Source organism: Moschus berezovskii, chromosome 8 (genome assembly GCF_049115385.1).
Source record: "Moschus berezovskii isolate FMDL1 chromosome 8, NW_MosBer_1.0, whole genome shotgun sequence".
Lineage (NCBI taxonomy): Eukaryota > Metazoa > Chordata > Mammalia > Artiodactyla > Moschidae > Moschus > Moschus berezovskii.
Genome location: NC_142467.1, coordinates 97,354,779 through 97,382,587, shown reverse-complemented (window position 1 = coordinate 97,382,587; position 27,809 = coordinate 97,354,779). Strand labels below are relative to the sequence as shown.

General features: G+C 53.6%; 2 protein-coding genes and 1 long non-coding RNA gene across 9 annotated transcripts; 1 reads left to right on the top strand and 2 right to left on the bottom strand.

Moving 5' to 3' along the window:
- Positions 1-31: 31 nt before the first annotated feature.
- On the bottom strand, positions 32-14,969 carry ZNF653 (zinc finger protein 653). Of its 6 annotated transcripts, XM_088838980.1 has the most exons (10): positions 14,502-14,969; positions 10,702-10,745; positions 8,648-8,863; positions 4,103-4,195; positions 3,201-3,812; positions 2,878-3,058; positions 2,682-2,793; positions 1,493-1,607; positions 692-791; positions 32-459 (listed from the first exon to the last, which is right to left on the bottom strand). In XM_088838980.1, exons 1-10 carry the CDS (start codon positions 14,798-14,800, stop codon positions 282-284), a joined length of 1,950 nt encoding a protein of 649 aa, XP_088695106.1. In that variant the 5' UTR covers positions 14,801-14,969; the 3' UTR covers positions 32-281. The 6 variants fall into 6 exon arrangements, 5 of the variants coding, with proteins under 5 accessions (XP_088695106.1, XP_088695107.1, XP_055285868.2 ...); XM_088838981.1 differs by lacking the exon at positions 4,103-4,195 and having other exon boundaries at positions 2,878-3,094; XM_055429893.2 differs by lacking the exon at positions 4,103-4,195 and having other exon boundaries at positions 692-865.
- LOC129558604 (uncharacterized) lies at positions 14,897-17,843 on the top strand. 2 transcript variants are annotated; one of them, XR_016038091.1, is made up of 3 exons: positions 14,897-15,020; positions 16,897-17,065; positions 17,704-17,843. It is a non-coding gene; the product is annotated as an uncharacterized LOC129558604 (long non-coding RNA). The 2 variants fall into 2 exon arrangements; XR_016038090.1 differs by lacking the exon at positions 14,897-15,020 and adding an exon at positions 15,118-15,257.
- ECSIT (ECSIT signaling integrator) lies at positions 15,222-27,548 on the bottom strand. The gene is made up of 8 exons (XM_055429896.2): positions 27,446-27,548; positions 20,596-20,714; positions 17,682-18,099; positions 17,234-17,457; positions 16,670-16,727; positions 16,387-16,535; positions 16,121-16,226; positions 15,222-15,554 (listed from the first exon to the last, which is right to left on the bottom strand). Exons 2-8 carry the CDS (start codon positions 20,689-20,691, stop codon positions 15,313-15,315), a joined length of 1,293 nt encoding a protein of 430 aa, XP_055285871.2. The 5' UTR covers positions 20,692-20,714; positions 27,446-27,548; the 3' UTR covers positions 15,222-15,312.
- Positions 27,549-27,809: the final 261 nt, after the last annotated feature.

Below are 27,809 nucleotides of genomic sequence, written 5' to 3'. Positions count from 1 at the left end.
TTCCCCCAATAATCAAGCCTAGAGAAGAATATCTCCTTTCTTGCTCTTTAATCTCGCTCTTCTCTCTTGACACAGTTCCAGCAGTGCAACCCTAGGGGCCAGCTCCAGAAATCGGGCGGGGGTGGGGGACCTGCCCCGGGGGCCCAGCCCTAGAGTGGAGCAGGGGCGCCTCCTTCCGGCCCGCGGTCCGGGCGGCCCCCCGCGGATGTCCCGGCCCTGACAGGCCCGGGCATGGTGTCCAATCGGACGAATAAATAGGGGCGTTCAGTGGTAGGGGCGGTTCAGGTGGGCTTGTGGTCCGGGTGGCTTTTGAGCGTGTGGAACTTGACGCTGTCCAGCTTCTCGAAGCGCTTCCCGCAGCGCTCGCACGTGAAGTTGTATTGCACCTCGGCCGTGTGCTTCTTCATGTGCCAGTTGAGCGATGCGCGCTGTCGGCACTGGTAGCCACAGATCTCGCACCTGGGGGAGAGCCCACAGGAGGCACGGGGGCGGGGGGGTCAGAGTGGGCGGGGCTGAAAAGCAGCACTGGGTAGGGGTCGCCTCGCTTCGGGGACCGGGAGTACCATCTGGGTTTATTCTGGAAACCCTAGAGGCAACGCTGGGGGCGTCACCCGCTTTAGGCACTGCCCTGGGCGGGTCCGGGCCCGGATGTCCTTCCTCCCAGCCCCTCGCCCGGAAGCCCGTCACTCACTGCAGAGGCGTCTCGCCTGTGTGCGTGCGCCGGTGTACCTCCAGGTGGTTCTTCCTCTTAAAGGACTTGCCGCAGGTTTCGCAGGTGAATTCACGGACACCTGAAGAAGGCTATGATAACTAAGGCAGCTAAAATGAAGCGCAGCTACATCCTCACAGGAGGCTCGGAGGCTGCCTAGGAAGGTGATTGGGCAGAGCAAGAATCTGAACTCGGATCCCTGAGGGGCACAGGACGCAAACTGCCAAGCCAGAGTGGGCCTGAGTTTGACTCGAATATTTCACCTACTGGGGCAATTTCACATAAAAATCCAAAATTCCGGCTTCTTGAAAAATCTGAAGCTGTGCCCTCCCGCTGGGCACATGGGGAGGCACGTGCCTAAATGCTATGACCTAGGTCAGGGAGGTGCTAGAGGCAGACAGAAATCCTCTCTCAAGTCCACTTCCCTACCCTGGGGTTGTTCAGTGTCCCCGCTCAGTCCTGAAACAGCTCTCACATGAGAATTGCTTGTGGAAGTGGGGAGCCCAGGGGCCAAGCTAGGGAAGAGGCAGCCAGCCCCTGCCCAGCTACACATGACTTATAATAGCAGGTGGCCTTGTGACCATGCAGCTCCAGCTTACTGACCACTGGGGACGTGCCCAGTAAACTGCTTTACTTCCACCATCTCACACCAGCCCTTGTGGTGGACATGGAGGAGGCTCTGAGAGAGGCAGCCCCAGGCCCAGGTTTCACCCTGCTCCCAGCCCTGGCTTTCCAGAGCTCCCTGCCTGCAGCTCAAGCTGCCAGCCCGGCCCTGGGCCTGACCTGAGTGAATGATCATGTGCCGCCGCAGATGATTGGATAAATAGAACTTCTTGCCGCAGCCAGGATGAGGGCACACTTTGGTCTTCCCTTTCCGATGCACGAGGTTGACGTGGTTCTGGGAGTGAGAGGGGCAGGAGTGGGTGCCATGGGCCCACCTCGGAGCTCTGCAGGGTGGGGACAGATGGGGGACGGCTGGGGCTTGCCCCGCCCTTGGGAGGGACTCCCAGATCCAAGCTGGGGCCCAGGGGCACAACTGGCATCAAAGAGCAGCTTAACTGGGCACCTGCTCCAGCCAGGCTCTGGGCTGGGGCATCGGTCGGCCTCATCAGAACCACGTCAGAACCACAGAAAGGGGCTGCCACCAGCCCAGCTTGTGGAAGGGGAAACTGAGGCTCTGGAGGCTTAGTGGTTTGGTCTTGTCTTATAGGTGGGCAGTGACAGGGCTGGGACTGGAGTCCAGGGCTGTCAGCCCCACAGTGACTCTTTCTGCGCTGTTGAGCTGACCCCAGAGCCTGGAGCAGGCAGCCCCCGACTCGGTCATGCCTTTGTTCTTTCGTTCTTTACCTCACTGGCACAACTGCTCCAGCGGGCAGCACCAGGCCTGGCACACAGAAGGGGCTCAATACGTGCTTAGTGAAAACATGACTTGGCAAATTCAAAGTTCTCTTGGAGCCATGTCCTGCGCCAGGAGTGGGGTTGTGATGGAACCCTGTCTCTGCTCTTAGGGCACCCTCTCCAGACCCCAGAGGGCACACTGCAGGTATGTCCTGGTAGTGCAGTGAGTGATGGGGGTGAGGAGGGAAGTAGGGTGGGCTTCCTGGCAGAGGGGCAAACAGAGTTAAGCTTGGAGAGAAGGCATCCTGAGCTGACAGGGTGGCCTGGGAGGAGGCGGGGAGAGTTCCGGTGCTAGAAGAGGGGGAGTGTGGGGGGAGCCCCTGGGACCAGGCAGGATACAGGGTATGCAGAGGCAGTGGCTGGCCGCAGGAGGCAGGATGGCTGGGGCTGGAGAACAGGAGGGGAAGGCCAGAGGTGATGCCTGCCTCTCTGTGGTGAGACTGAGATCAGCTGGGGCTAGGTCGGTGCATGGGAGACAGGCCAGTGGTACCTGGAGGCCTCGCGTCCATGAGCCACGGTGCCCAGACGCATTGCACAGGCAGCCCTGCCTGGCCTACCTGGGTGGGGGGCTCACCTGGAAGCTGCTGAGGGCCACATAGACCTGGCTGCAGCCCTCGTAGGGGCAGTGGAACATCTCCAGCAGGCCATCGGCATCCATCACCCGCGACCTCTTGCTCCGCCGCCTCCTAGAAGGAAAGGGGCTTGTGGCGTTGGAGCTCCTGCACCAGGAGCCGCTCCTAGTCCTTGCCCCCACCCACCCTGGCACCCACTTCTCGGGCTCCTTGGGGATCTCGTAGATGATGGCGGACATGTCGCTGCCCTCTAGCTCCTCCCCGTCGGCCTCGGCCTCAGGCTCGGTGCTCTCAGGCACTGTCGCGGCCAGCTCGGCCATCTCGGGGGCCACCAGCTCCTCCTTCTCCTCCTTCTTGAGCACGTACAGGTCCTCCTTCTCTACGGGGGTGGACACAGAGTGAGTGCCCGCGGGGACTAAGGGTGTTGAGGAGCTCATTCTGGGGTCACTCCTTGCCCTCCCCTCGCCAGGTCCCAACGAGCCCCCCCTTCCAGCCCCTGGACTGGCACGGCACCCCCTGACCTTTCTTGGTCTCAATGCCTGTCATGGCAGCAGGGTCCATGGTACTGGGTGGACCACCCTCCGGCTCTGTCTGTGTGTAGGCAGCCACGCCCTCCATCATGGCACAGGGCACCTCATCACCCAGGCCCCCTCCTGGGGCACTGCTGCCAGCTGCCACATTGAGGTGGATGCCCTCGGCCGTGAGGGTGTCGTAGCCGGGGCCGGCGATGATGATCACCTGCGACCCGGGCACCATGCCTGGCATGGGACAGCTGGCCACCACCTCGCCCAGTGCCTCCTGGGGCACGTTCTCAAAGAGGGTGCCGGGGCCCGGGCCCACTTGTACGGGCACGGGCACGCACACCACTGTCTCCAGGGCCTCCGGCCCGCTGCTGGCTGGGTTGGGGCATAGCGGGGTGCCCTGCTCGGCCAGGCTCTCCACGTGGTGGACGTCAAAGGGGATGTGCACGCCCTCCTGTGTGATGAGCCCACTGCTGCCCGCCGGGCTGGTGGGTGTGACTGCCGCTGTGGCCACTGTCGCCTTGGTTGGCTGGCCCTCGGGGGGCTCCTCGGAGTCAGAGCCAGAGCTGGAACTGGACGAGTCGGAGCTGCCGGCCACCAGGCCATTGCCCACTGTGGTGACAGAGGAGAGGGGATGGTTACAACAGTGTACAGCGGCAGCAGCTGGTATTTGTTGGAAGCCCCCTGCCCCAGGGACTGGGCACTGCGACTCCCCTGTAAGAGGGGTCAGCTCATCCCACATCCGCCACTGCTGCCCCTGCACTTTGGGATACTCCCCTGCCTCAGCCCCCAGACCCACACTCAGGCTTCCTGGCTCCTCCCTGGTGGCTCCTTCTCAGCCTTTTCTGTCCTTATGGGCCTGGCCAGCTCTCGCTGGAGCTACTCCTCAGCTCTCCACTCACCCCAGCGTATTGGTCGGGCTGGCCGCATTAAACACCGCCCTCCTCCTGGACACCAGCCAGGTGTCCAACAATTGGATTCAGTTCTGACACCATCTGTCCGGAGACCGTGTCTGACCCTGCACGTTAAAGAGCTCAGTCCCACAAGACTGTCTGTCCCCTCTTCAGATGCTAGTCACAAGTCCCAGACCACCCATACTTCCAGCTATAAAGTGGAGGTTCCGGCAGACTTCTGCTCAGTTTCAATAATTTGCTAGAACAACTCACAGAACTCAAGAAAGTGATCTGCTTCTGATTACAATTTTATTATAAAGGATACATCTCAGCATTTGCCGGATGGAAGAAAAACGCAGGGCAAGGTAATTATGTGTGTGTTTGTGTAGGGGGCCCGTCATGGAGCTGCGAGGCTCTCTACAGACGCATCAGTCTCCCAGCACCTCAACATGTCCACCAACCTGGAAGCTCTCAGAACCTCACTGTGTAAAAGAGTTTTTAAATTTTTATGTATTTATTTATTGGCCGTCCTGCAGGGCATGCAGGATCTTAGTTCCCTGACCAGGGATGGAACTTGCGCCCCCTGCAGTAGAAGCACAGAGTCTCAACCACTGCACCGCCAGGGAATTCCCAAAAGTTTTATAAGGAAATGGCTACCCACTCCAGTATTCCTGCATGGAGAATCCCATGAATGGAGGAGCTTGGCGGGCTACAGTCCATGGGGTCACAAAGAGTCGGACACGACTGAGTGAATTTCACTTTCTCCAGCTCCCATCTGCTTCTGGGGGCTGGGGGTGGGGCTGAGAGCTGCCACCGGTGACTGGCTCCCATCCTAAAGCTATCTAGGGGCTCCTCCTTGAGTCACTTCATTGGACTGTTCCCCAGGTGTACAGCATGCGGGATCTTAATTCCTCAACCAAGGATCAAACTCATGCCCTCTGCAGTGGGATCAGAGTCCTAACCACTAGACTGCCAGGGAATTCCCCAGCAATAAAGTGTTTAAATTAAGGAATGTACCTTTCTTTTCCCCTGCAATGCTATCACACACTTAACAGATCACAGTTTAGTGTAAACATAACTTTTACATGCACTGGGAAACCAAAAAGCTCACGTGTCTCCCTTTATTTCGATATTCGTTTTATTGAGGTGGTCTGGAATCAAATCTGCAATGTCGCCTAGGTCTGCCTGCATCTATTTTTATTACAGTGCCATCTCTCCCCAGAGCCTGGTGCCTCCGGTGGACAGTTCTCACCTGAACCTCCTGTGGAGGTGCAGACTGTCATACCTCACTGCATCCTCCATTGCTTTCTCTGGTGTGTGTGTGAGTCTTATGGGCGTCTCAGACACTGGTTTGAATCTCCCCTCAGAGAAAGGCTCAAAGACATCCCTATCTAAGCCAGTGGCAGCTGTGCCTGTCCTGCTGCTCAGGCCAAAGTCCTGGGGCTCTCCTTGACTTCTCCCTTTCACACCCACTTCCAATCTGTCAGCAAAACCTGTTGGCCCTGCTTCCAAAATACATCCCCGAGCAGGCAGCTTCTCCTACCCCCGCCCCACAAATCCTGGGCAGAGTCCCACCAGCCCAGAACATGCACTTCTTTCTCCTGGGTGCCCCTGCTCCCATCCTTGTCCCCCACCAAGTCTGTTTGTCCTCTGGGGTCAGAGGGAGCCTGTGAACACCTGCTTAGGTCACCTCCTTTTCTAAGAATCTGTGCATTGCTTCCTGTGGAAGAGATACCAGCTGCTCACCAAACAACCCCCCACATCACCACCCCCCACCCCGCCTCTTCCTTCTGACTCCTGGTGGACTACATGTCCCAGCAGCCTTTGCTGTTAGGTGTGGCGATACAGCTGAGTCCCAGTGGAATAAGAATGGAAGTGAGCTGTGTCAGGTCACAGGAGGTGGGGTGCATTTGTGTCAGCCTCTGGTCTTACCTCAGTTAATGCCCTTCCCAACTGACTTGGCAGAGCAGCCAAACTCTTCCATGGCCACACAGCCCACAATCTGCCCCTGTCACCTCCTCTCCAGCCCCACTGACCTCCTTTCCATACTTGGAGATGCTGGGCAGGTCTCTGCCTCAGGACCTTTGCACTGGCCACTCGCTCTGCTAAATCCTCTTTCTGCAGATGCCGCGTGGGCTCCTGCCTCACCTCCATCATAGCCTCCCTCAAGTGGTATTTCTCCAGGGACGCCCTGGACTGGGTTTCATATTGCACCCTTCTCTCGCCTGCTTTTCTGCAACACTTGCCACCGTCCACTTCACTCTAGGTTTCACTTTTCTCCTGTTACTGTCTGCTTCTCTAGACGGTAAACTCCACAAAGATGGGGGGGTCCCTGTGCACAGGGTACCAGCTGATTGGTCCACGCTGAGCTCACGTTTGCAAGAATGAGGGAATCCAAGACCAAGGCTGTGATGAAGGCCAAGGGGAGCGGGCATCTTACCCAGGCATTTGGTACCAATGTCCACACGCAGGAAGAAATTGGGGAGTGGGCAAACGAATGACTGTCCCTTCAGCTCACTCGAGATACAGCTGGGGTATGCTGTCTGGGTACTATATATCACATCTACAGTCCCAGAGGGCCACGTGGAGAATACAGGCTCTGGAGCGGGGTCCCAGTGCCCACTCCTCCACCTGTGTAAAGTAGGGGTGCCTGCTAACCTCTCTGGGCCTGGGGTAACTTGGCATCTACCCAGGGGGTGTTTGGGGGTATTTAAATGAGTAAATAGGACAGTAGGGCTTATGGTAAGCACCTCATCAGTGTTTCCCATCATAGTTATTATATAATAATAATATTCCCCCACCCATCCTTGACTCATCCCTAGGCAGCAGCAGGGGTAGGGTGGGGGGGATTTCCCCTTCTTTTTTAAAAAATAAATATTTATTTATTTGGCTGCACTGGGTCTTAATTGCAGCACTCAGGATCTTTAGTTGCAGCATGCAGGAGCTAGTTCCCTCACCAGCAATTGAACCCAGGTCCCCAGTATTGATAACGAGGAAATCTTAGCTGCTGGACCACCAGGGAAGTCCCAATTGCCCCTCCTTCTAACACTCTGTAATCTTTAGGGTGGACTGAGCCCTGTGGCTCCACCCCGGAGTGGAGGCAGCTTCCTAGAGAGGTAGGGCCTGGCCAGGGCGTGTGCCTGGATCCCCAATGACAATGTCCAGCTGTTAAGCGGACCCTAGACTTCTTGTCAGTTAATAATGACATTAATGACAGAACTGGCTGTGCACCCACCAGCATCCCACGGTTCTGGTGGGAGGCCCGTCCTTGACAGAGAGCTGGTAAGGGTGTTGTTGAGGGGCCAGAGCTGGCACAGGGACACAGCCACTCCCTTCCCCTCCCCCCCGGCCAGTGCTCACAACAGACCTGGCCAATTTGCTCCCAGCATTCACTCCTGAGAGCCAAGACCCAGAAGCCACTGGTGTCACAGCTGGGCTGGGCCATCAAGGGACCCTTCTGGGTACCACCCCCAACCTAGCCAGACACAGAGCCAGATGGGCCAGTCAGTCACGTGACTCCAGGAGCCTTGGTTTCCTTAACTGCTAATGACGGGGCAGTGGGGAGGGTCCAGGGTGGTTCAGGGCAGGGCCTGGCATCAGGAGGACAAGATGGCCATGGGGCTGGCTGCTCTCTGGGAGCCTGGCTGACACACCATGGGACAGCCGTTGGCCGGGGTGCCCACCCGGAACACCTCTCGCCCACGGCTTCCCCTTGGCCAGCTGGGACGCCACCTGCTCAGAGATGCCTGCCAGCCCTGGTGGCTGACCCCACCCTCAGCTCCAGCAGGGTGCCTGGCAGTGGGCCCCAGGTTCCTTCTGGTGCCAAGCCCCTGAGGCAGGTGGGCAGCCCCTCACCACCCACAGCGTCTCCTCTGCTCCCCCACCAGAGCCAACGGGGCCCTCCTAGTCCTGAGCAGGCCGCTGGCTCACGTGTGTGTGTGTGCGCGTGCGCACACACCATGTGGGATGGCAGGTAAAGGACTGGGGCAGCGAGATGGGCATGCGGGGCCAGCTGTGGGGAAGGGATAAAGGGATGAAAAGGGGAGTGAGATGGAGCAGAGACAGTGGGGGGAAGAGGAAAAAGGCACGAGATGATGTGGGGGGCAGAAAGAGTGAGGATGAAATACAGGAAGACAGCAGGGGGAAGTGGGAACCAGAGAAAGGTCAAGAGCAGAGAATGTGGCACAGGGAAAAGGAGAACAGGCTGAATGGTGGGCAAGAGGATGAAGTTCCTGAGAAAGAGGCGGAGGAAGCAAAGGAGAACAGAGAGGCCAGGAGAGACCCAGCACCTGCCAGTCCCTCCAGCCGCTGAGCTGGGTTCCTGGATCCCAGCCCCGCCTGCCCCTGACCTCAGGCACACTACGCCACGCTCTGGTGGTCCTTTCGCAGAATGGGGACCAGCTCTCGGGCTCTGTAAGGACTCAAGGACGGCAAGATCACCCAACGCCAGGACCGTGTTCCTTGCCGTGAGGTCTGTGCTGCTGGCCTGATGCTGGCAGGGCCCCAGACCCTGCAGGCCATGCTGCGCCTTCCCTGCTCCCCCAGCAGGCCCACCTTTGTCACTCTCGGGGTCTGAGTCGCTGAGCGGCTTCAGCGGGGAGTGCAGGTCTTGGAAGTAGCGGTGCCCAGCTTCACACTGCCACACAGCCGTGGTGTACAGGCCGAAGGTGGGGTCTAGCTCAGCCAGGTGCGGCTCATAGGGGCAGCGGTGCTTGTGGTCCTCGTACCAGATCACCACGTTCTTCAGGCAGTTCACATTGCGTCGCCGCCCTGCACACACAGGCCCAGGGCAGTGTGAGGGGCAGTGCTTGCCCCCCAACCCCGCCTAGCAGTGGGGCCCCCAAACCATCCTCGGCCTTATGGTTCCCCAGAGGTTAAGACTCCCTCCTGAGTCCTGTCCGCACCTGTCCCCAGAGGAGGAAACTGAGGCTCAGAAACGTGAGACCTGCCCTGGAGACAACAGAGGCTAGCCAGGGGCTGTCCTCACTGTTGGGGTCGAGTCTTATACACGACAAAGCCTGGTGCCTGGCAGATGTGCAGCAACTGTCAGCTGCTAGTTATAGTTAGGATCGTCCTCATCAGCTCAGCGTCTCCCGCCTGCCCAGCTCAGTCGCTGCACCCTGGTCTCCCAGCTTTCACCTCTGCCCCTACCCACCACAGCCGACACAAGGCGCCTGTGAACACTTGGGCCAAGTCACCCTTCTTCTCTGCTCAGAATTTACCAGGGCTCCCATCTCACCAGGAGTAAAAGCCAAAGTCCTCCCAGAGGTTTCCCAAGCCCTGCGTGTCCTGCCCCGTCACCTCCCACCATCTTCTCCTCCCACTGCTCCCCTGATCACTCCACTCTAGGCTCAGGGCCTCCTCCCAGATCCTCACCTACAGAAGTATGGTCCGGCCTTAGGGCCTCTGCAAGGGCTCTGCCCTTCTCTTCCAGAGACCTGCCCTGCCTCTTGCCCTTGGAGCCGGACTGCCTGGGCTAAAATCCCAGTTCTGCCATTTCCCAGTAAGCGACCTGGCTTCTCTGAACCTCAGCTTCCCCTTCTGGGCTGGTGGAGGATAATGGTCCCCATTTCCTGAGGGCTGCCAGGGGCAGGGAGTGATGACATCCATAGGACCCAGGACAGGAAAAGGTACCTAAGATTCCTGTGATGATCCTAGTTCTGCAGCCGATGGGGAGGAAGGTGTGCCCTTGACTTTCTAGGCTGGGGGATGAAGAGGGGGTCGAGGAAAGGTCCTGGGGGCTAGGGATGGTGCTGGGGCCACCAACCCAGTGATGATCATGGGGTACCACCAGCAGCCACCTCTCCCAACCAGCACTTGCCTCCTTATCTTCTCTGGGATTGGGAGTCACGGTCTTAGCTCAGCTTCTGCATCTGACCATGAGAAGGGGAAGGGGAGGGGCTCACTGCCATCAGATGGATGTCCCTGGACCACGAGTCCTCACCCTGCTGGACATGGCCTAAGACCCACTGCCCAGGGCTCGGGGTCTTGGTCAGGGGGTTGGGACCAGGAGCTCCAGCCTCTGTTCCAACAGGCCACACCCAGCTCCCCTCGAGCCTGGCACACCACACGCCCTGTAGGCTGGGGCACAAACAGTTCCCTCTGCTCTGCCTGGCTCCTCCCCGGCTGACTCCCACGCACCGGGCAGAACAGAGGAGCGAACGAGACCCCTTGGGAGATACACGGACCTGGGTTTGTGGTCTGGCCTGGCCACTTTCTGGCTGTGCAGTCTGGGGCAGTGACTCAGCCTTTCTGGGTCAGATGGGGGCAATCAGAGCACTCCCGCTGGGCACAGCACTGGTTCAGGTTGCCTCCGACCCTTCCTGGCCCCACTCCTACCCAAGCCCCAGGCTGGGTCAGGCCTCTCCTCTGGGCCTCCTGGTGCCCCTACATCCTCGCCCCAGGCCTGCTTGGCCTGCCCCCACCCTCCCCATCTTTCCTGTGAGACTGTGGGCTCTGGGAGGGCAGGTCTGAGTCTGCCCCATCTCACATGGTGCCTGGCATGTGTGGGCCCTCCATAAACCATCTGCGAGGGAGGGAGGGTGGGAACCAACTACAAAGTCACTTACTCCCATCACCACCCCCACCCTGGCTGCAGCCCCACTTACTTTTCTTCCGCTTTGGTTTTTTGGGGACTTGCTCCCAAGGCTTCCTGTAACAGAGAGAGGAGGCAGTGGGGACTGAAGATGGTGAGACCCTAATCCTGCTCGTGTGGGGCAGGATGGGATCTTCTGCTTCCTGGGCCTGGCCTGCTGCCCACGGTGGCTTCACTTGGGCTCTGCTGCACTGGCATCGGGTCTACCATCATCACCCACCTCACAGAGTGGGAAACTGAGGCCCTCAGGGTGAGGCTGCCAGCCCAGGGTCCCCAGGCTGGGGAGTAGACTTATCAAGAGGGAGTTTATTCGGGAAGCCTGACCTAATCAGGGGAGACTTTAAAAGTGCACTGCTGGCTCAACGTTGAGGACTCTGCCTGTCAGTGCAGGAGACACAGGTTTGAAACCTGGTCCGGGAAGATCCCACATGCCATGGGGCAAATAAGCCTGGGGCCACAACTACTGAGCCTGTGCTCTAGAGCCTGGGAACCGCAACCACTGAGCCCATGTGCTGCAACTACTGAAGCCTGTGCACTCTGGAGTCTGTACTCTGTAACAAGAGAGGTCACTGCAGTGAGAAGCCCACACACCACAACCAGAGAGTAGTCCCCGCTCTCCGCAACTAGAGAAAAGCCCTCGAAGCAACGAAGACCCAGTACAGCCAAAAGTAAATGAGTAAAACTAATAATAATAATAATAAATGCAGTGCTGAATCCACAGACTGGAGACAGAGAGCAAGAAGGCTTGAAGTCAGAGACTGGAGACAGAGAGCAAGGGGGCCTGTGAGGGGCCAGGACCTGAAAATGGCCCAGAAAGACTGCAGGAACCCCAGCTGTACAGCCCCGAGGAAATGGATTCTGCCAAAGCTCTGAGCAAGTTTAGAAACAGGTATCTCCCTGGGTGAGCCTCTAGGCGACAATGGCATATCAGGCTGATACCCTGATTTCAGCCTTGAGACCCTGAGCTGAGGATCCAGCTACAACGTGCCAGGCACCTGACCTGCAGAAACGTGAGATCATAAATCTGTGTACTTTTGAAGCCCAATGAGTCTGTAGTTAGTTGCTACCCAATAGCACCATCACAGACTTAACCTCAGACTGCCCCATCCAAGGTCCTGCACATTCTGCCCCTGAGGTTGGACCAGAGTCCAGGGAGATGGTCAGGCCCTAATAGCCTGCTCGACGAGGGTCCTGCCCAAAGGCCATGCCATTGTGTCTACCTGCCTCCAGAGCTTTCCCCCACCCTGCCTGGGTCCCCACACTGACTGTGTGCCCCAGTGGGCCATGGCCTGGGGGAGCCCAAAGGCGGGGGGTACCCCATGGTCTCCTATACCAGGATGGCCACCAGATCTGCCAAGCAGATTCCTGACCCCACATGGGCCTCCGAACTGCAGTCCAGCACAGGTTCTGAGATGCTTTAGAGCCATCTCTCCTGGACTGGCCAGGGCCTCCCTCCACCTTCCTGCCACCATGCTTCAGGGCCTGCCCACCTGATTCAGACTGCTTCTCTGCTCTTCCTCATCTAAACCATAGCAGCAGGCTCTGGGACTGTGGGTGAGCAACCCTGCCTCCCCGTGCCTCAGTCTGCCCATCTGTAGTGGGGCTCATAGCAGTACCTTCCTCATGGGGTTGGCACGACGTTATAGGCGTTGTAAAGAGCCTGGTAATTATTCACTCAGCAAATGGTGGTAATGATCACATTGTTGTTTAATTGCTCAGTCGTGTCCAATTCTTTTGTGACCCCATGGACTCTAGCCCGCCAGGCTCCTCTGTCCATGGGATTTCCCAGGCAAGAATACAGGAGTGGGTTGCCATTTCCTCCTTCAGGGGATAGAACCCAAGTCTCCTGCATTGCAGGTGGATTCTGTACCACTGAGCCACCTGGGAAGCCCAATGATTCTCAATATTGTCACAGAGCCAGGACCTGGGACACTGGTCTCCTTACTGTGGCTGGGACCACCCTCTTGCCACAAATACCCTGACAGCCAGTCTAGGGTCTCTCTTCAGCTCCAATGCCCACCCTCTCTGACCCTTGTCCAACTTGATGACAAGTCTCAGCTCCCATATTCCACATCTGATCCCAGGACAGCTCCTCTGGGCTCCTCTATCCCTCCTGCCCAGGCTCTGCCCAGGAATCCATGCCCCAGTGTCCTATTCCAGCAGCTTCTATGCCCCCCTATGGCCCCAGCTCCCCTCCAAGGGGCCAGACTGGTTGCCTCAATTCTCACCCAAACCCAAATCTAAACACCCACAACCACTTCCACCCATTTATAGCCTCACCAAGGCTGGGGTGCTGGAACTTCACTTCGTGGTGGAGACAGGCTTGGTGTCACTCAGACCGGAGTTCAAGCCTCATCTTTGCTACTGACTGCCTATGTAATCTCAAGCAGCTTTTGTCCCCGCTGGGCCTCAGTTTTCTTATCTATGAAGTGGGGATAACTGCAGTGCCTCCCACACAGAATTGCCATGCAGGTTAAAGGAAGAAATATCCCTGAGTGTATTTTCTGGATTACTCATGTGTTGTGCCCCAAGTCCAGGTTTTGCCACACCACACACAGCCTGGGGTGTCTTAGTGCCCCTGCCCCAGTCCTGCAGGCCCACACAGCTCCAGCTCAGTCAGACAAGGTTCTGTAAACAGCAATTTCAGCTTAGGAACCTCCAGGGGCTCCTTCTGGCCAGTTGTTCTCAACTCCAGCTATACAGATTCAGCTCTTCAGAAAAAATATAGGATCTGCAACTCTACCCAGACTAACTGAATCAGAAACTCCAATAGTTGCAACACACGGGCCTGAAGTTGTATAAGCTCCTAGCATTTCCTGCCCTGCTCTTTCTTAGACATATAAGCCAGCCTGCTACCCTGGGGAGGGAGTGGGTATGATTCAGCAGGTTCTGGTTGATTCCTGACCCCCAGAATCTCCTCTGAGAGAAAAGTGTGAATGTATACAAGGGAAAACCAGGGCAGATCAGGGTTTTGTTGCAGCATTACTTGCTACAGGAAACAAACATTGTAACAGCTAATATCCGGACAGCTCACTATGTGCCGGGCACTGTTCTAAGCGTTTGGGTGTAATTTAACTCATTTAATCATCACATCAACCAATAACTCAGAAAGAGAAAATTTCCTTCCTTACAGGTCATTTTAAAGACCAAGGTTCCGTAAAGACCTCTGCCCTCCACCTGAGCAGCTAACTTGGGGTTTCCTCTTCACCCGAGTCTCCCTAGGCAGAGGTGTTCCCCAAGAGCCAAGAGGTTGAGGGATTGTAAGGGGTCCTCTGGGAGTGTGCGGCCTTGGTTTCTGGGAGTGGGCCCCATGCAATGTCAGATGGGCCACTGGAACCTCAGGACGGGTAGGGCTGGGAGGCCTGGGATGTTCAGTCACAGCCCCAGGCTACACTGCGGAGGTTTAAGGGGATGAGGCCTTGAGGTTCCTGGGGCCAGTGGAGACCTCAGAACCGTGAGTCTTCAGGGAGGTGGGGCCGCCCCTCCAGAGACTGGGCCGTTAGAATGCTTGGAGGTGGGTCCCATACCAGGATTGGGCAGCCAGAGCACTAGGGGGCGGGGCAAAGGGCCCAGGAGGCGGGTCGAGAGGCTGGACGCATCCTAGGATTGGGCAGTCGGAGCGACGGGAGGTGGGGCCGCGAGCCAGGCGCGTCCCAGGACCAGCAGTCGGAGACCCAGGCCGGCCGCGGGGGCGCCGGGCGGGGCTCACAGGTGCCAGGGGCGGGGCCTGGGGACAAATAGGGCGGGGCCAGGCTCAGCGGGGGATGGGGGCGTCTCCTCCCTCACTCCCACCCTCAGGCCGGGCCCCCTCACCCGTGGCGGCCGCTACGCTGGCCTCGCTCCAGCGAGATGAGGTAGGCGGCGAGCTTGGCGTCGCTCCAGCCGCTGCGGCGCCGCAGGTCCACCCAGGGCCCGTGCGCCTCGCCCAGGTACACGCGCCTCACGTCGTACTTCTTCCGGGACTCGAGCCGCCGCCGGGCCCGGTCCGACTCCGTGAGCCGCGGCCGGCCCCGCGCCTTGCGGCCCGCCGCGCCCTCCTCGGCAGCCGCCTCCCCGCCTGCGCCCGCCTCAGCCTCCGCCTCCGCCTCGGGCTCCGGCGTCCGCTCCGCCATCCCCCCCTCCCTGGTTACCAGCCTCCCCCGTTGTTAGGAGCCCGGCCGGAAATGGCGCGCATGTTCCGCGCCGGCGGGAAATTTCTGATGGACTCTCACTGCCCCACGGCGTCAAAAGGAGCCCGAGAGCAGAAGCTGCGCATGCGCGCAACAACTCCCTCCCTTCTTAATCCCTTCTGTTAAACTTTTGAGTAAACAGAGGCGGAAGGGGAGGTTGAAGGTATGAAGCTGACCGGGGAGGAAACAGCGAAGAGAACCCGTAGGCCTCCGGGGGTTAGGGGATTCTTCCTCTGTACCTTTATCCTGAATGCACTGCGGGGATGACAAGGGAGCTGTCCGTTCTGGAAAGCCCTTGAAAAGGCATGACATCAAGCATTAAAGGGGCAGGGACACCACACTGCCAGAGAGGAGGCAACGCAGCCCCAAGCAGGAAGACTTTTATTTGCTGTACACACAGGTGATCTCGTGCCTTCACACCAGTCCGCGGATTATGCTCTCATGACCGCCCAGGGTCAGCTCTGGCCCTGCTGTTGTCTCTGCTGTCTGTCTTCGTCTTCCTGGCCCTTGGGTGGGGGTGGCTCCTCCAGCTCTGGGGAGGATGCCAGGAGCTCCCCGGAGGACCCTGACAGGCGGAAGACCACCGGGATCCGGGCCAGGGCTGGGTTGGTCTCCTGAAGGCCCTGGATCCACTTGGCCAGTGTGGCCTGGTCATGGGCACCCGCCACACATATGGCAAAGACAGGCCCTTCCTCCACTGTTGGGAGAGATAGGCCCTCACTTTGTGCAGTGGGGACTGGCCTTCAGTTTGTTCAGCCCCCTCATGCCCACACTCTTTAAGCTCCCTTTGCCTTTTGTGTATATCCAAGCCTTTGCACACACAATCCCCTCCACCTAGCCTGCCCATTCCACACTTCATCTGGGTGATGCCTCCTGATTCTTCAGGGTTCCACTGGAAATCCTCCTGACCCCCACCATAGACTGAGTTGTGTACCTCCTCCCGGGGACCCCAAGAATGTAACATGTCTGTTCCACCACTGACATAGGTGATGGACTGGACCTGTCCTGGTCATGCCCAGTACCCAGCACAGGGATGTTCCACAGATGTTTGAAGGAGGAAGTGGCAGAGGGCTAACAGGTCTAGAGCCCCTGAGTAGGGAGTATCATGCTTTCATGTGTGTGTGTGTATGTACTTGGGCCTCTGCTGCGTCTGTGAGGGTGAGTGTAACTGGACTAGGTCTTGGCCTGGCTCTCAGCCCTCCACTCCAGAGGTGGTACCCCATCCCATGCAGTGTTCAGAATCCAACCTGTCCTGGTTTTTACCTTCATCAATGTTAAACTCGTAGTCATCCCAGCTGCTCCTCCCGTAGGCCAGGTCTAGCTGCATCGGGTAGTAGAGGTTCCACTCCTCTGGAATCTCCTCCACTTCCTACCCCAGGGAGGCAGTGCAGGCAGAGTCAGAGGCCCCGGGTCTTGAAGCCACCTGTGGCCTCTTCCCTGGTCCCTGCCCTCCCATCCCCCCATCCCCCTCCACACCTCTGAGCCAACTCACTCTTCCCACTGCCCTAACTTCCACTTTGGGCCCTCACCCGCTCCTCGGGGGGCAGCAAGTCAGCTCTGAGGATGTGGTAATAGACACATTTGTCTCGGAGCCACAGGGAGAAGGGGCCCTCAACGAAGATTGGGCGGGCTGGGTCGTGGTGGGCCAGGGCGCTCTGTTGCTCAGGACTCTGGATCCCTGGTGTGGAGACACACACACATGGGGTGGGGGTGGGGGGTAGTTCTGGCACAGGGGCTGTGTCCCAAGGCCCAGAGAGCCCTCCCAGCAGGCTCAGTGAGAATGCGGCACCCCCTCCCTCCATGGGACCTTACCTACAATGTGGGTCTCTGTAGGATCCATTGTGTTGGGGGAGTCTTTCGGCAAAGGCATCTGTAAGGAAAGCAGGGGTGGACACTTGTGGCCCCCACAGCCCCTACGGGGGGGCAGGGGGGAGAGAAATGGGGAAGGGGGATTCTAGTGAAATTCAGGGCCCCTCTGAGGTCTAAATACTGGGCCTCCCACACATCACTCAAGACCACCACCTTCTTGCTTCTATCAGATTGAGCCAAAGTCCCTGACCCTGGAGATGCTCATGGGAAGGGAACCCTGGAGCCAGCCCACCTGTGTGAAAATCCTGCCTCTGCCACTGTCTGCATGACCTTGGCTGCGTCACTGAGAAGCGCTGCCACAGACTGCTCAAGGGACAGGAAGGCCATGCCCAGAATACAGTGAGTGTGGGGAGGAGAGGTAGGAGCAGAGGTCCAGCTGGGCCCAGGGCCCTGGGATCTAGAGAAGGTTCCACCAGGGAAGCAGGGCCTGTCTTCCAGAATCGCTCCAGTTCCTGAAGGGGGCCTGGCCCTGGGGAGGTGGCCGAGGGTGTGGCCAGGGGTGACTACCTGGTAGGTGGTGACCCTGGCACTGAGGTCAGGCTCCATGTGCCGCAGGGCCAAGCTGGCCAGGTCCACGGGGTCCTGGGGCAGGTCCCGGGGCACGGGGAAAGGGTTGATATTCTTGAAGCGGGTGAACCACAGCTTCATGCGCACCAGCTTGAGCATGGGGTAGCTTTTGCGGCCGAATATCTGCATGAGCAGGAACTCCGTCTCCTTGTTGGGCATCACCCCTGTGCCAGGCAGATGCAGGCAGAGCCTCAGGGAGGGAGAAGAAGAGGGAAGGGATGACAGGAGAGAGAGATGACTGAGAGGTGGGGGATGGGTGGACAGAGGTGGACTCCAGATTGAGAGACAGAGAGGAGAGGCCAGAACCGAGGAACCACGGAGTGGATAGAGGGCCGAGACATGGGAGAGGGAGGCAGCCCCTGGCCCCACTCCAGCCTGCGGGCCGCACCGTGGTTCTCCATCTGCTCCAGGACTGCAAGCCCGCACTCCTGCTGCCGTGGGTAGTGGAGGAAGATGCTGTGGAAGATGTTGCGAGGCCGGAAGACCTCCTTGGGGAAGATGTCAAGCAGCAGGTTGTAAACAGACAGGTCCCGCTCGACGCCGTACTCGCGCATCTTGCGCAGGGCCAGGTAGATGAAGTCCACGTGCCCGCGCTTGTGCACGTTGTACTCGGCAAAGTTCTGCACTGCCTGCACGAAGTTCGCCTTGTCTCGTGCCCCATCCAGCGCGGGCCTAAACAGCTCCTCGTGTACTGCCAGGGCCTTGACAGGCCGCCTGGGGGGCTCGGGTGGGCGTGAGACCAGCGATGAGTCAGGGTTGTGGGCGGCTGCACTGCAGTGGAGGCCCCGTGGGGCCTGGGGCGGCACCTGCGGATGGAGAACCACCGCTGGAACCTGGCGCCTCCTGGTGCCCCTGGGGGACTGCCCCGCCGGCTCTTTGCTGGGAAAGGTGCCAGCGGGCATCCCTAATGGCCTCCGAAGAACTGTGGTGCCCTGGTTACAGACCCACGACCAGGCGCCATCACAAAGTTATCAGTTACCATAGCCAGACAGCTATGGTAACATCCCAGTGGAGGTAGTGTTCACCACGGTGAGAGAACAAACGCCCTCTGACACAGCAGTCTTGCATCCGGTATTTAAATCCGACCGCTCTAAACATATCTGCCTCAGATGACATTTGTGCATCCGCTGCATCAATGGAAATGGACCAAATGTGCATCAGCAAGGAAAAAATTAAGCAAGTGGCCATGAGCCTGGACAAGGAGCACCCACCGCTGTAAGACACATGGAGGAGGTGTCCTGTGACCAGGAGTGAGCTTCAAAGTATATCATTAAATGAAAGAAAGGAAAGTGTGAAATGGTGTGTACAGTAGCATCCCATCTGTGTTAAAAAAAAAAAAGGCCGATATATATATTTGGTCCTCACTATTTGCAGATTCCATGTTTGAGAATTTGCCTACTTGCTAAAATTCATTTGTAATTTGTAATTCAAAAGCTAATACTCAAGGCGTTTTCTGGCCATTTGCAGACACATGTAGTTGAATCGCCCACCACCTATATTCCCAGCTAAAGTGGAACAAGAGGAGGCTCTGCCTTGTCTCAGCTCCCTTGCGGTCAGCAAGTATCCTTTTACTTTTTTTTCAGTTGTGCTGTATGGCTCGAGGGAACTAACTGCCCAACCAGGGATAGAACCTGGGCCCTAGCAGTTCAGCTCAGTTCAGTCACTCAGTCGTGTCCGACTCTCTGCGACCCCATGAATCACAGCACGCCAGGCCTCCCTGTCCATCACCAACTCCCGGAGTTCACTCAAACTCATGCCCTGGCAGTAGGTGAGTCGTCCTAATCACTGGACCTCCAGGGAAGTCCCTTACAGAATAGTCTTCTGTTCCAGGCATTGTGGAGCATTTCTGAGAGTGAGGCTCATTTAATCTTTTCAACTGTCCATCAAAGGAGTGCCTCTTCGTGTACCCATTTTACAGAAGAGGAAACTGAGGTCCAAGGAGATGACACAAAATGCCTGGTGTCACGAAGTTGCAAAGCAGCAGAGCTGAGACTGGAGCCCTCAGTCCTACTGTATCCAATAACCATCCCAATATTGTGCTTAGGTGAGATTAAAAGAAAAAAGCATTCAGGTAAAGTGAAAGAGTAGGCACAGGTGATATGAGCATAGGGCAAAAAGCAGAAAAGCAAATTCTAGAATGCCCCAAAGAAGGGGAGACACTAAAATGAGAAGATGGAAATGAAATATGTAACTCAGGGTCTGGGCCACCGGAAGTGTTCAGTAAAGGAGCTATTAATACTGTCACCATCATCATCGTACTTGTAATTTATGGTCATGATCACTTAGGCTAAGGGAAGGAAATTCGATTTTCTGCTCACATCTTTACAAGTAAATGCAGGAGTTAACCAGAGTCACCACCCAAATCCACTCACCTCAGACCGTCTTAATTTTAAATTCAAGACCCTCACCCATGGGTACACCAATGCTTTTTTAAAAAAAATATGTATTGATTTATTTGGCTGTGTCAGGTCTTAGTTGAAGCACGCAGGATCTTTCATTGTGGTCCACTAACTCTCTAGTGGCATGCCAGCTAGTTGCCCTGGGGCATGTGGAATCTTCCCAGTCCAAGGATGGAACCCACATTCCCTGCATTGTAAGGCAGATTCTTCACCACTGGACCAGCAGGCAAGTCCACCAACACTTCCTAAAATGAGTGAGAGACACGAGCGCTCCCTGGTGGAATAGTGGTTAGGATTCAGCACTGTCACTACCGGGGCCCAGGTTTAGTCTCTGGTCAGGGAACTGAGATCCTGCAAGCCATGTGGTACAGCCAAAAAAAAAAAAAAAAAAATGAGAGGGACTTCCTGGATAACTCAGTTGGTAAAGAATCCACCTGCAATGCAGGAGACCCCGGTTCATTCCCTGGGTCAGGAAGATCCCTTGGAAAAGGCACAGGCTTACCCACTCCAGTATTCTTGGGCTTCCCTGGTGGCTCAATGGGGTAAAGAATCTGCTTGCAATGCGGGAGACCCAGGTTTGATCCCTGGGTTGGGAAGATCCCCTGGAGGAGGGCATGACAACCCACTCTAGTATTCTTGCCTGGAGAGTCCCATGGACAGAGGAGCCTGGCAAGGCTACAGTCCATGGGGTCCTAAAGAGTCGGGTTCAGCTGAGTTACTGAGCACAATGAGTAAGAGACGTTCAACTAGCACTCAAAGCAGACCAACCAGCCCAGACCCAGCCCCCACAAACACCCCTGCCTCCTCCCCTCCCCGCTCCGCTCTTCAAGCTGGCTTCACTGGGTGCATAGTGAGGCCTGCCTGCCTCTTCCTCCTCCTGCTCCCCCCAAGACTAGTGGTTACCTGAGAGAAGGGGGCTCCTGTGAGGGCAGTGCTGCAGATGCCCCCCCAGCCCCGAGAGAGGCCCCGGGCCAGCAGGATGGCTTGGGCCCAGCTCATGCCTTTGCCTGTTGGACAACCACCTGGCAAGAGAAGACACAGCATCAGTCTGGCCACCCACCCGCTGAAGGCAATGAGACCTCTCTCCTGGGCAGGGGCCATGTCCCTGATGGCATGGCTAATGCACTGGCTCCACTGGTCTCTTCATCCACAACGTGGAGCAGGAGTGATGATTACAATCGGGCTCCCTGTTCTTCTGGACCAGATCCTTTACTGTCTGGAGGAATTTGCTTCTGCATTGGTTCCCCTCCCTGCCGGATCATTCTGTTTTGTTTAATACCTTTATTTGCATGCCATAGAGTTGACCCTTAGCATGAAATTAAATGTGTTTTCAGTAGTTGACCCTTGAACAACACTGGGTTAAAGTGCATGGGTCCACTTATAGGCTGACTTCTTTCTTTTTCATATTTATTTTCGTGGGACTTCCCTGGCAGTCCAGTGGTTAAGATATCACCTTCCAATTCAGAGGGTGCAGGTCTGATCCCTAGTTGGAGTTAAGATACCACATGCCTAAGATTCCAGGAGCCTCATGGCCCAAAAACCAAAAACAAAAACAGAAATATACCATAACAAATTCAATAAAGACTTTATATAGGCTGTGCTGAATCTTAGCTGTGGCATGCAGGATCTAGTTCCCCAACCAGGGACTGAATCTGGGCCCCCTGCTTTGGGAGCACAGAGTCTTACCCATTGGATCACCAGGGATGTCCCTGATTATTTTTCAATATATGCATACTACAGTATAGCATGACCTGTGGTTGGTTCAATCTAAGGGTGTGGAGCCATGGCTATGAAGGGCCAATTGTAAAGTTATATTTGGATTCTTACCTGTGCAGAGGGTTGGCACCCCTAACCACTACATTGTTCAAGGGTCGATTGTATATTCACAGAATTGTGCAGCCATCACTAAATCTAATTTTTGAACACGCTTGTCACCCCCCTCAAAAAAAGAAACTTATATCCATTAGCAGTCATTCACTCAACCCTAGGCAACCCCTAATCTACTGTGTCCTCTGAGAATTTCATGGAGCTTCCCTTGTAACCTAATTGTAAAGAATCTGCCTGCAATGCAGGAGGCCCGGGTTCAATTTCTGGATCAGGAAGACCCCTTGGAGAAGGTAATGGCTACCCACTCCAGTATTCTTGCCTGGAGAATTTCACATGATTGGAATCATATATAATATGTGCTCTTTTGTGACTGGCTTCTTTCACTTAACATGTTTTCAAGGTTTATCCATGTTGTAACATCTAACAGACTTCAACTGCCAAAAAAAAAAAATGTTCACGATATGGATTTAACCACATTTTATTTACCCATTCATCAACCGATGAACATTTGGGCTTCTTCCCACTTTTTGACTATTATGACTGTTGCTGCAATGAACACTTGTGTAGTTTGCGTGTGAACACATATTTATACTTCTCTTGGGTATATACTTAGAATCAAGTTGCCGGGACATATGGTAACTCTATGTTTAATCATTTGAGGGACTGCCAAAGTGTCTTCCAAAGCGGCTGTACCACTTTACATCCCCACCAGCAGTGTATCCCAACCAGCAATGTATAAGGGTTCCAGTTTCTCTGCCTTCTTGCCAATACTTGTTGCTGTCGGCCTTTTTGATTATAGACATCATCCTAGTGGGTGTGAAGTGGGCATCTCATTGTGGTTTTGATTTGCATTTCCCTAAAAACTAGTAATGGCTGAGCATCTTTTCATGGGCTTACTATCCATTGTGTATCTTTTTCAGAGAAATGTCTATTTAGATTCCTTCTCCATTTGAAAATTAGGCTATTTATCTTTTTTTACTATTGAGTGGTTTTATTGAGTTGTTCGTATTCTGGATCAGTTCAATTCAGTCACTTAGACCTTTATGGTTCACAACTACTTTTTCCCATTCTTTGAGTTGTCTTTTCACTTTCATGTTATTACTTGCAGCACAATTTATTGTTGTTGTTTAAATAAGAGGTTTAGAACAGGAAAGCCTCTTAGGAAATGTTTTTTGAATGTTTTTATTACTATTGTGCATGTGTGTGCATGCTCATTCATGTCTGACTCTTTGCGACTTCATAGACTATAGCCCACCAGGTTCCACTGTTCATGGAATTTCCCAGGCAAGACTACTGAAGTGGGTTGCCCTTTCCTTCTCCAGCAGCACACAGTTTTAATTCCAACAAAGTCCAGTTTTGTTTTTTTTTTATAGCTGTGCTTTTGATGTTGTATCCAAAAAAAACCATTGCCTGGTTCAAGGTCATGAAGATTTACTCCTATGTTTTATTCTAGGAGTTTTAGTTCTTACATTTAAATCTTTGATCCACTTTGAATTAATCTTTCTAAATGGAAGTGAGGAAGGGGTTCACTTCATATGGATATCCAGTTTCGGCTATTCTGGATCCTTCACTATTACATATAAATTTAAGAATCAGCAGTCAATTTCTGGAAAAAAAAAAAGCTCAGATTCTGATAGGGATTGTGTTGAATCTGTAGATCAATTTGGGAAATAAAGAGTCAGACACACTGAACGACTGAACTGACTGAATAATATTAAGGTTTCTGATCCATGAACATGGGATACCTTTCCATTTATTTGTTGTTGGTTTGGGCGCTAAGTCGTGACTGACTCTTCTGAGACCCCATAGATTGTAGTCTGCCAGGCTCCTCTGACCATGGGATTTCCCAGGCAAGAATACCGGAGTGGGTTTCCTTTGACAGAGGCTCTTCCTGACCTAGGGATGGAACCTGCATCTCTTGCGTTGGCAGGCGGATTCTTTACCATTGAGCCACCAGGGAAGCCCTCCATTTATTTGGATCTTCTTTATTTCTTTATTTATTTTTTTAATTTGGCTTATGCTTTTAATTATAGATTCACTGTTTTTTTTAAGTAATTAATTTATTTTTTATTGGAGGCAAATTATTTTACAATATTATATTGGTTGGTTTTGCCATATATTGACATGAATTCGCCCCGGGTTTACATAAGTTCCCCCTCCTGAACCCCCCTCCCACCTCCCTCCTCCCTTTATCCTCCCTCTGGGTCATCCCTGCACGCCAGTTCCGAGCATCCTATAACATGCATCGACCCTGAACTAGTGATTCGTTTCAGATATGACAACATACGTGTTTCAATGCCATTCTCCCAAATCATCCCACCCTCACCCTCTCCCACAGAGTCCCAAAGGCTGTTCTATATATCTGTGTCTCTTTTGCTATCTCGTATACAGGGTTATCATTTGCATCTTTCTAAATTCCATATATATGCGTTAGTATACTGTATTGGTGTTTTTCTTTCTGGCTTACTTCACTCTGTATAATAGGCTCCAGTTTCATCCACCTCATTAGAACTGATTCAAATGTATTCTTTTTAATGGCTGAATAATACTCCATTGTGTATATGTACCAAAGCTTTCTTATCCATTCGTCTGCAGATGGACATCTAGGTTGCTTCCATGTCCTGGCTATTATAAACAGGGCTGCAATGAACATTGGAGTACATGTGGAACTTCTTTAATTTCTCTCAAAAGTATTTTACAGTTTTCAGTGTAGAAGCCCTTTACTTCTTTTGTTAAGTTTATTTGTATCTTATTCTTTACGAAGCTATTGTGAAATTTCATTTTCACATTGTTCATAGCTAGTGTATAGAAACACAGTTTATTTTTTAGATGTTGATCCTGTATCTTGCAACCTTGCTGAACTTGCATTAGTCCTAATATATGTATATTTTTAATTGGATTCCCTAGAATTTTCTACATCCAAGATCATGTTATCTGCAAATAGAGATAGCTTTACATCTTCTTTTCTAATCCGGATGCAATTTATTTCTCTTTTTTGCCTAGGTGTCCTTGCTGAACCTCCAGTGCAAAGGTGAATAGAAGTGGCCAGAGTGCACATCCTTGTCTTCTTCCTGATCTTAGCGGGGAAGCATCCAGTCTTTTGTCATTAACTATGATGTCAGCCATAGGGCTGTCCACAGATGACCTACTGGGTTGAGGACATTCCTTTCTATTACTAGATACTGAGTACTTTTATCAGAAAGGGCATTCATTATATTTTGTCAAATGATTATTTTTTTGCATCTGTTGAACTCATGTGAATTTTGTCCTTTAGTTTATTAACATCATGTATTACATTAATTTTCAACTGTTAAACTCATATTGCATTTCTCTGATAAATTCCACTTGGTCATGCTGTATAATTCTTTTTATTTGTTGCTACATTGGGTTGCAAGTATTTTGTTGAGGACTTTTGCATCCATATTCATAAAAGAACCTGGGCTAGAGTTTTCATTTCATGTCATATCTGTTTGCTTTGGTATCAGGGTAAATGCTGGCCTCATAAAATGATCTGGGAAATATTTGGCTCACTCTTAACCACCATTTAAACTTTGTCTAGCATCTCCTTCCGCCTCTGCTCCACATCTCTGTTCCATTTATAGCACAGCTTCTCCCAAGAGGTGTCTGCATATTATACTCCTTTCTCACTCTTTCCTACTTGGCTGCTGCCCCACTCACTCCACTGACACCACTCCTGTAAAGACCCCTTGTATGTTCTCCATTTAACAAAGCCAGTGATTATTTCTTTGGCCTCATTTTGCTCAATTTCTCAGAAGTATCTTGCATGGGTGAGGCCCTCCTCCCATGTTGACACTCTTGATTTTCTTCCTAGCACCCAGGCCTGTTTTTTAGTCAGTCAGCAAGCCCTGCTTCCTTCTCTAAAGTTTGCAATGTTTGCAAACTTGGATGTGCAGATGAATCACTGAGGATCTTATTAAAATGCAGATCCTGATTCAGCAGGTCCAGTGGAGCCAGAAACTGTACATCTAACAAGCATCCAAGTGATGCTGATTGCTGCTGGTCTGGAGACCAAATTCTGAGTAATAAGGCTGCGAGGAATCCCACATTCTGAATTTATCTGTCTGCTACTCTAAGACATCATTCAACTACCAAAAGGGGTGTTCCTCTCCTCTCTGTATTCCTGTAGGTAGCTTTAATGGTTTTTTAACTTTGTTCATATTAGAATTATCTTGGGAGCTTTAAAAAATTCCCATGCCCAGGCCGTACCCCAGATATACTGAATCAAAATATACAGAGGTAGGGCCCAGGTATTAGCATTTTAAAGCACCCCTATGACTCTAACACACACCTGAGATTAAGACCTTATTCTAAACCTTTGCTATTCAAAGAGTATCTATGGGACCAGCTGCATTTGTCTCATCATCTGGGAGCTTATTAGAAATGCAAAACCTCAGCCTTAATCCAGACATACTGAATCAGAATCTGCATTTTAACAAAACTCCAGGTTTCTCCTCTGTGTGTTAAGGTCTGAGAAATGATGATCAATGTGCTGATGCTCCTAAATGTTCATCACCAGTCCTGAACCCAAGTCTCCTGACCTAACTGCCACTTTGGTATTTTCCCCAGCCATCTCAAACTTATTTTGCTCCAAATCATATCCCTGCTTAAACGTGTCCCTCCTCATCTTAGCCAATGACATCACTGCTGCTAGTCATTCAGATCACAAACCTGGGAATTCTGAGTTCACTGTGTCCCTCACTCCCCCAGTCCAATTCATCAGCTACTCCTGTTGCTTCCAAATCCATCTTAAATGCATCCATTTCTCTGCATCTGAAGGCCACCACTTCAGTCCACGATCTCTTTTCACCTATCCAGTCTCAACTTCTTTCCCTACCTGCCTCCAGTCATTTCTCCCTGCTGTGGTCAGAGGGAGCTTTTTAAAATGTAAAGTAAATTTAGTGTTCTCTGCCTAAAATCACTGAAACAGCACACAAATTAAATCAGAATCTTCCTCTCAAAACTCACCTCTTATTACTGGCAGCTCCAGCTACACTTGTTTCTTAAACAATTTTGGTTTATTCTAATACCAGAGCCTTTGAACTTGCTTTTGTCTCTATTCAGAAATTTATTCCCCCAGATCAGTCTCTGGTCATTCAGGTCTATAGTCAAATAAGAAGCCTTTCCTGATTACCACCCCACTCCCAATCTAAAGCCCCATTACCCTGATGAATGCATTTTAAGCAGTTATTAGCATCTGAAATCATATGTTTCACATATTTCTTATGTGTTCAATGTCTGACTCCCTGGGGAGATTGTGTGTGTGTGTGTGTGTGTGTGTGTGTGAAATCACATGTTTCAGCCAGTGGCTGGACTCCCTGGGGAGACCGTGTGTGTGTGTGTGTGTGTGTGTGTGTGTGTGTGTGAAATCACATGTTTCAGCCAGTGTCTGGCTGGCTCCCTGGGAGATTGTGTGTATGTGTCTGCCTTATTGCTGTGTCTCCAGCACCCGGGACAGTGCCTGGTATAATGTAGGTACCCAACAAGTATCAGTTGAATCGGGAAGAGCTAAATTTCTACCAAACTTGTAAAAATCTGAACCCCTAGGCAGGATGTACCCACAGCAGCTCTGAGGCTGGCTGCCAGGATTTTGACTCCTTTGGGTGACAGCGACAGACCCAGGGTCGAATTCCAGCCTAGCGGCCGACTTGTAGCGTGACCGTGAACGAAGGCCCTAATCTGTCTGAGCCTCAGCTGTCTCATCTGCAAAACTGGAGATTAGGGACGTGGAGAGGTAGGTAAGCTGAGTACGGCTTTTGCCGGCACATCCCGGCACGGTACGCCGAAAGGTCATGGTGCCCTGGCCAGGAAACCGAGGTTCTCCGAGGCCTCCCTCCCGCACTGCCAGCCCAGAACGGGCCTCCCCAGTGCCCAGAAGTTCGCGCTTGCCTCCCCACGCGCGACCTACCTTTTCACGCGGCTGGCCGCGGAACCCCTGCCCGTTCTGTCTTGCGCTGGGCGCCGCCATGTTGCCCAGAGATGTTCCGGGTCACGGGCCGTCAAGGAGACAGCAAATCAAGACTGCCGGTTTAGAGAGGTCCCGCCCCAAAGGGGGAAACACCAATAGAAAAGCGGAAAGTCCTTGGTCCCGCCTCGTAAGGAGGCAGACCCCACCTTTAACTAGGCCAACGGCACAGGGGACTTAGGAGTTTGCTTGGGGAAGGAGTGACTGAGCAATGCGAGACTGGACTTGGGGGTGAGGGTGGAGGGAGGGGGGCGGTAAGGGGAGGAGATGTGTGTTTGTGAATACAACTGGACGGCCCCAGTTTTCC

Coding starts and splice junctions, on each gene's coding strand:
- ZNF653 (XM_088838980.1), bottom strand. CDS start 14,800: ATGGCGGAGCGGACGCCGGAGCCCGAGGCGGAGGCGGAGGCTGAGGCG. Junction 2,794..2,877: donor ATCCCCAAGGAGCCCGAGAA/GTGGGTGCCAGG, acceptor CTTTCCTTCTAG/GAGGCGGCGGAGCAAGAGGT. Junction 1,608..2,681: donor TGGCCCTCAGCAGCTTCCAG/GTGAGCCCCCCA, acceptor TCTCACTCCCAG/AACCACGTCAACCTCGTGCA.
- ECSIT (XM_055429896.2), bottom strand. CDS start 20,691: ATGAGCTGGGCCCAAGCCATCCTGCTGGCCCGGGGCCTCTCTCGGGGC. Junction 16,728..17,233: donor CCAGGGTCACCACCTACCAG/GTAGTCACCCCT, acceptor CTTTCCTTACAG/ATGCCTTTGCCGAAAGACTC. Junction 16,536..16,669: donor TACAGAGACCCACATTGTAG/GTAAGGTCCCAT, acceptor TCTCCACACCAG/GGATCCAGAGTCCTGAGCAA.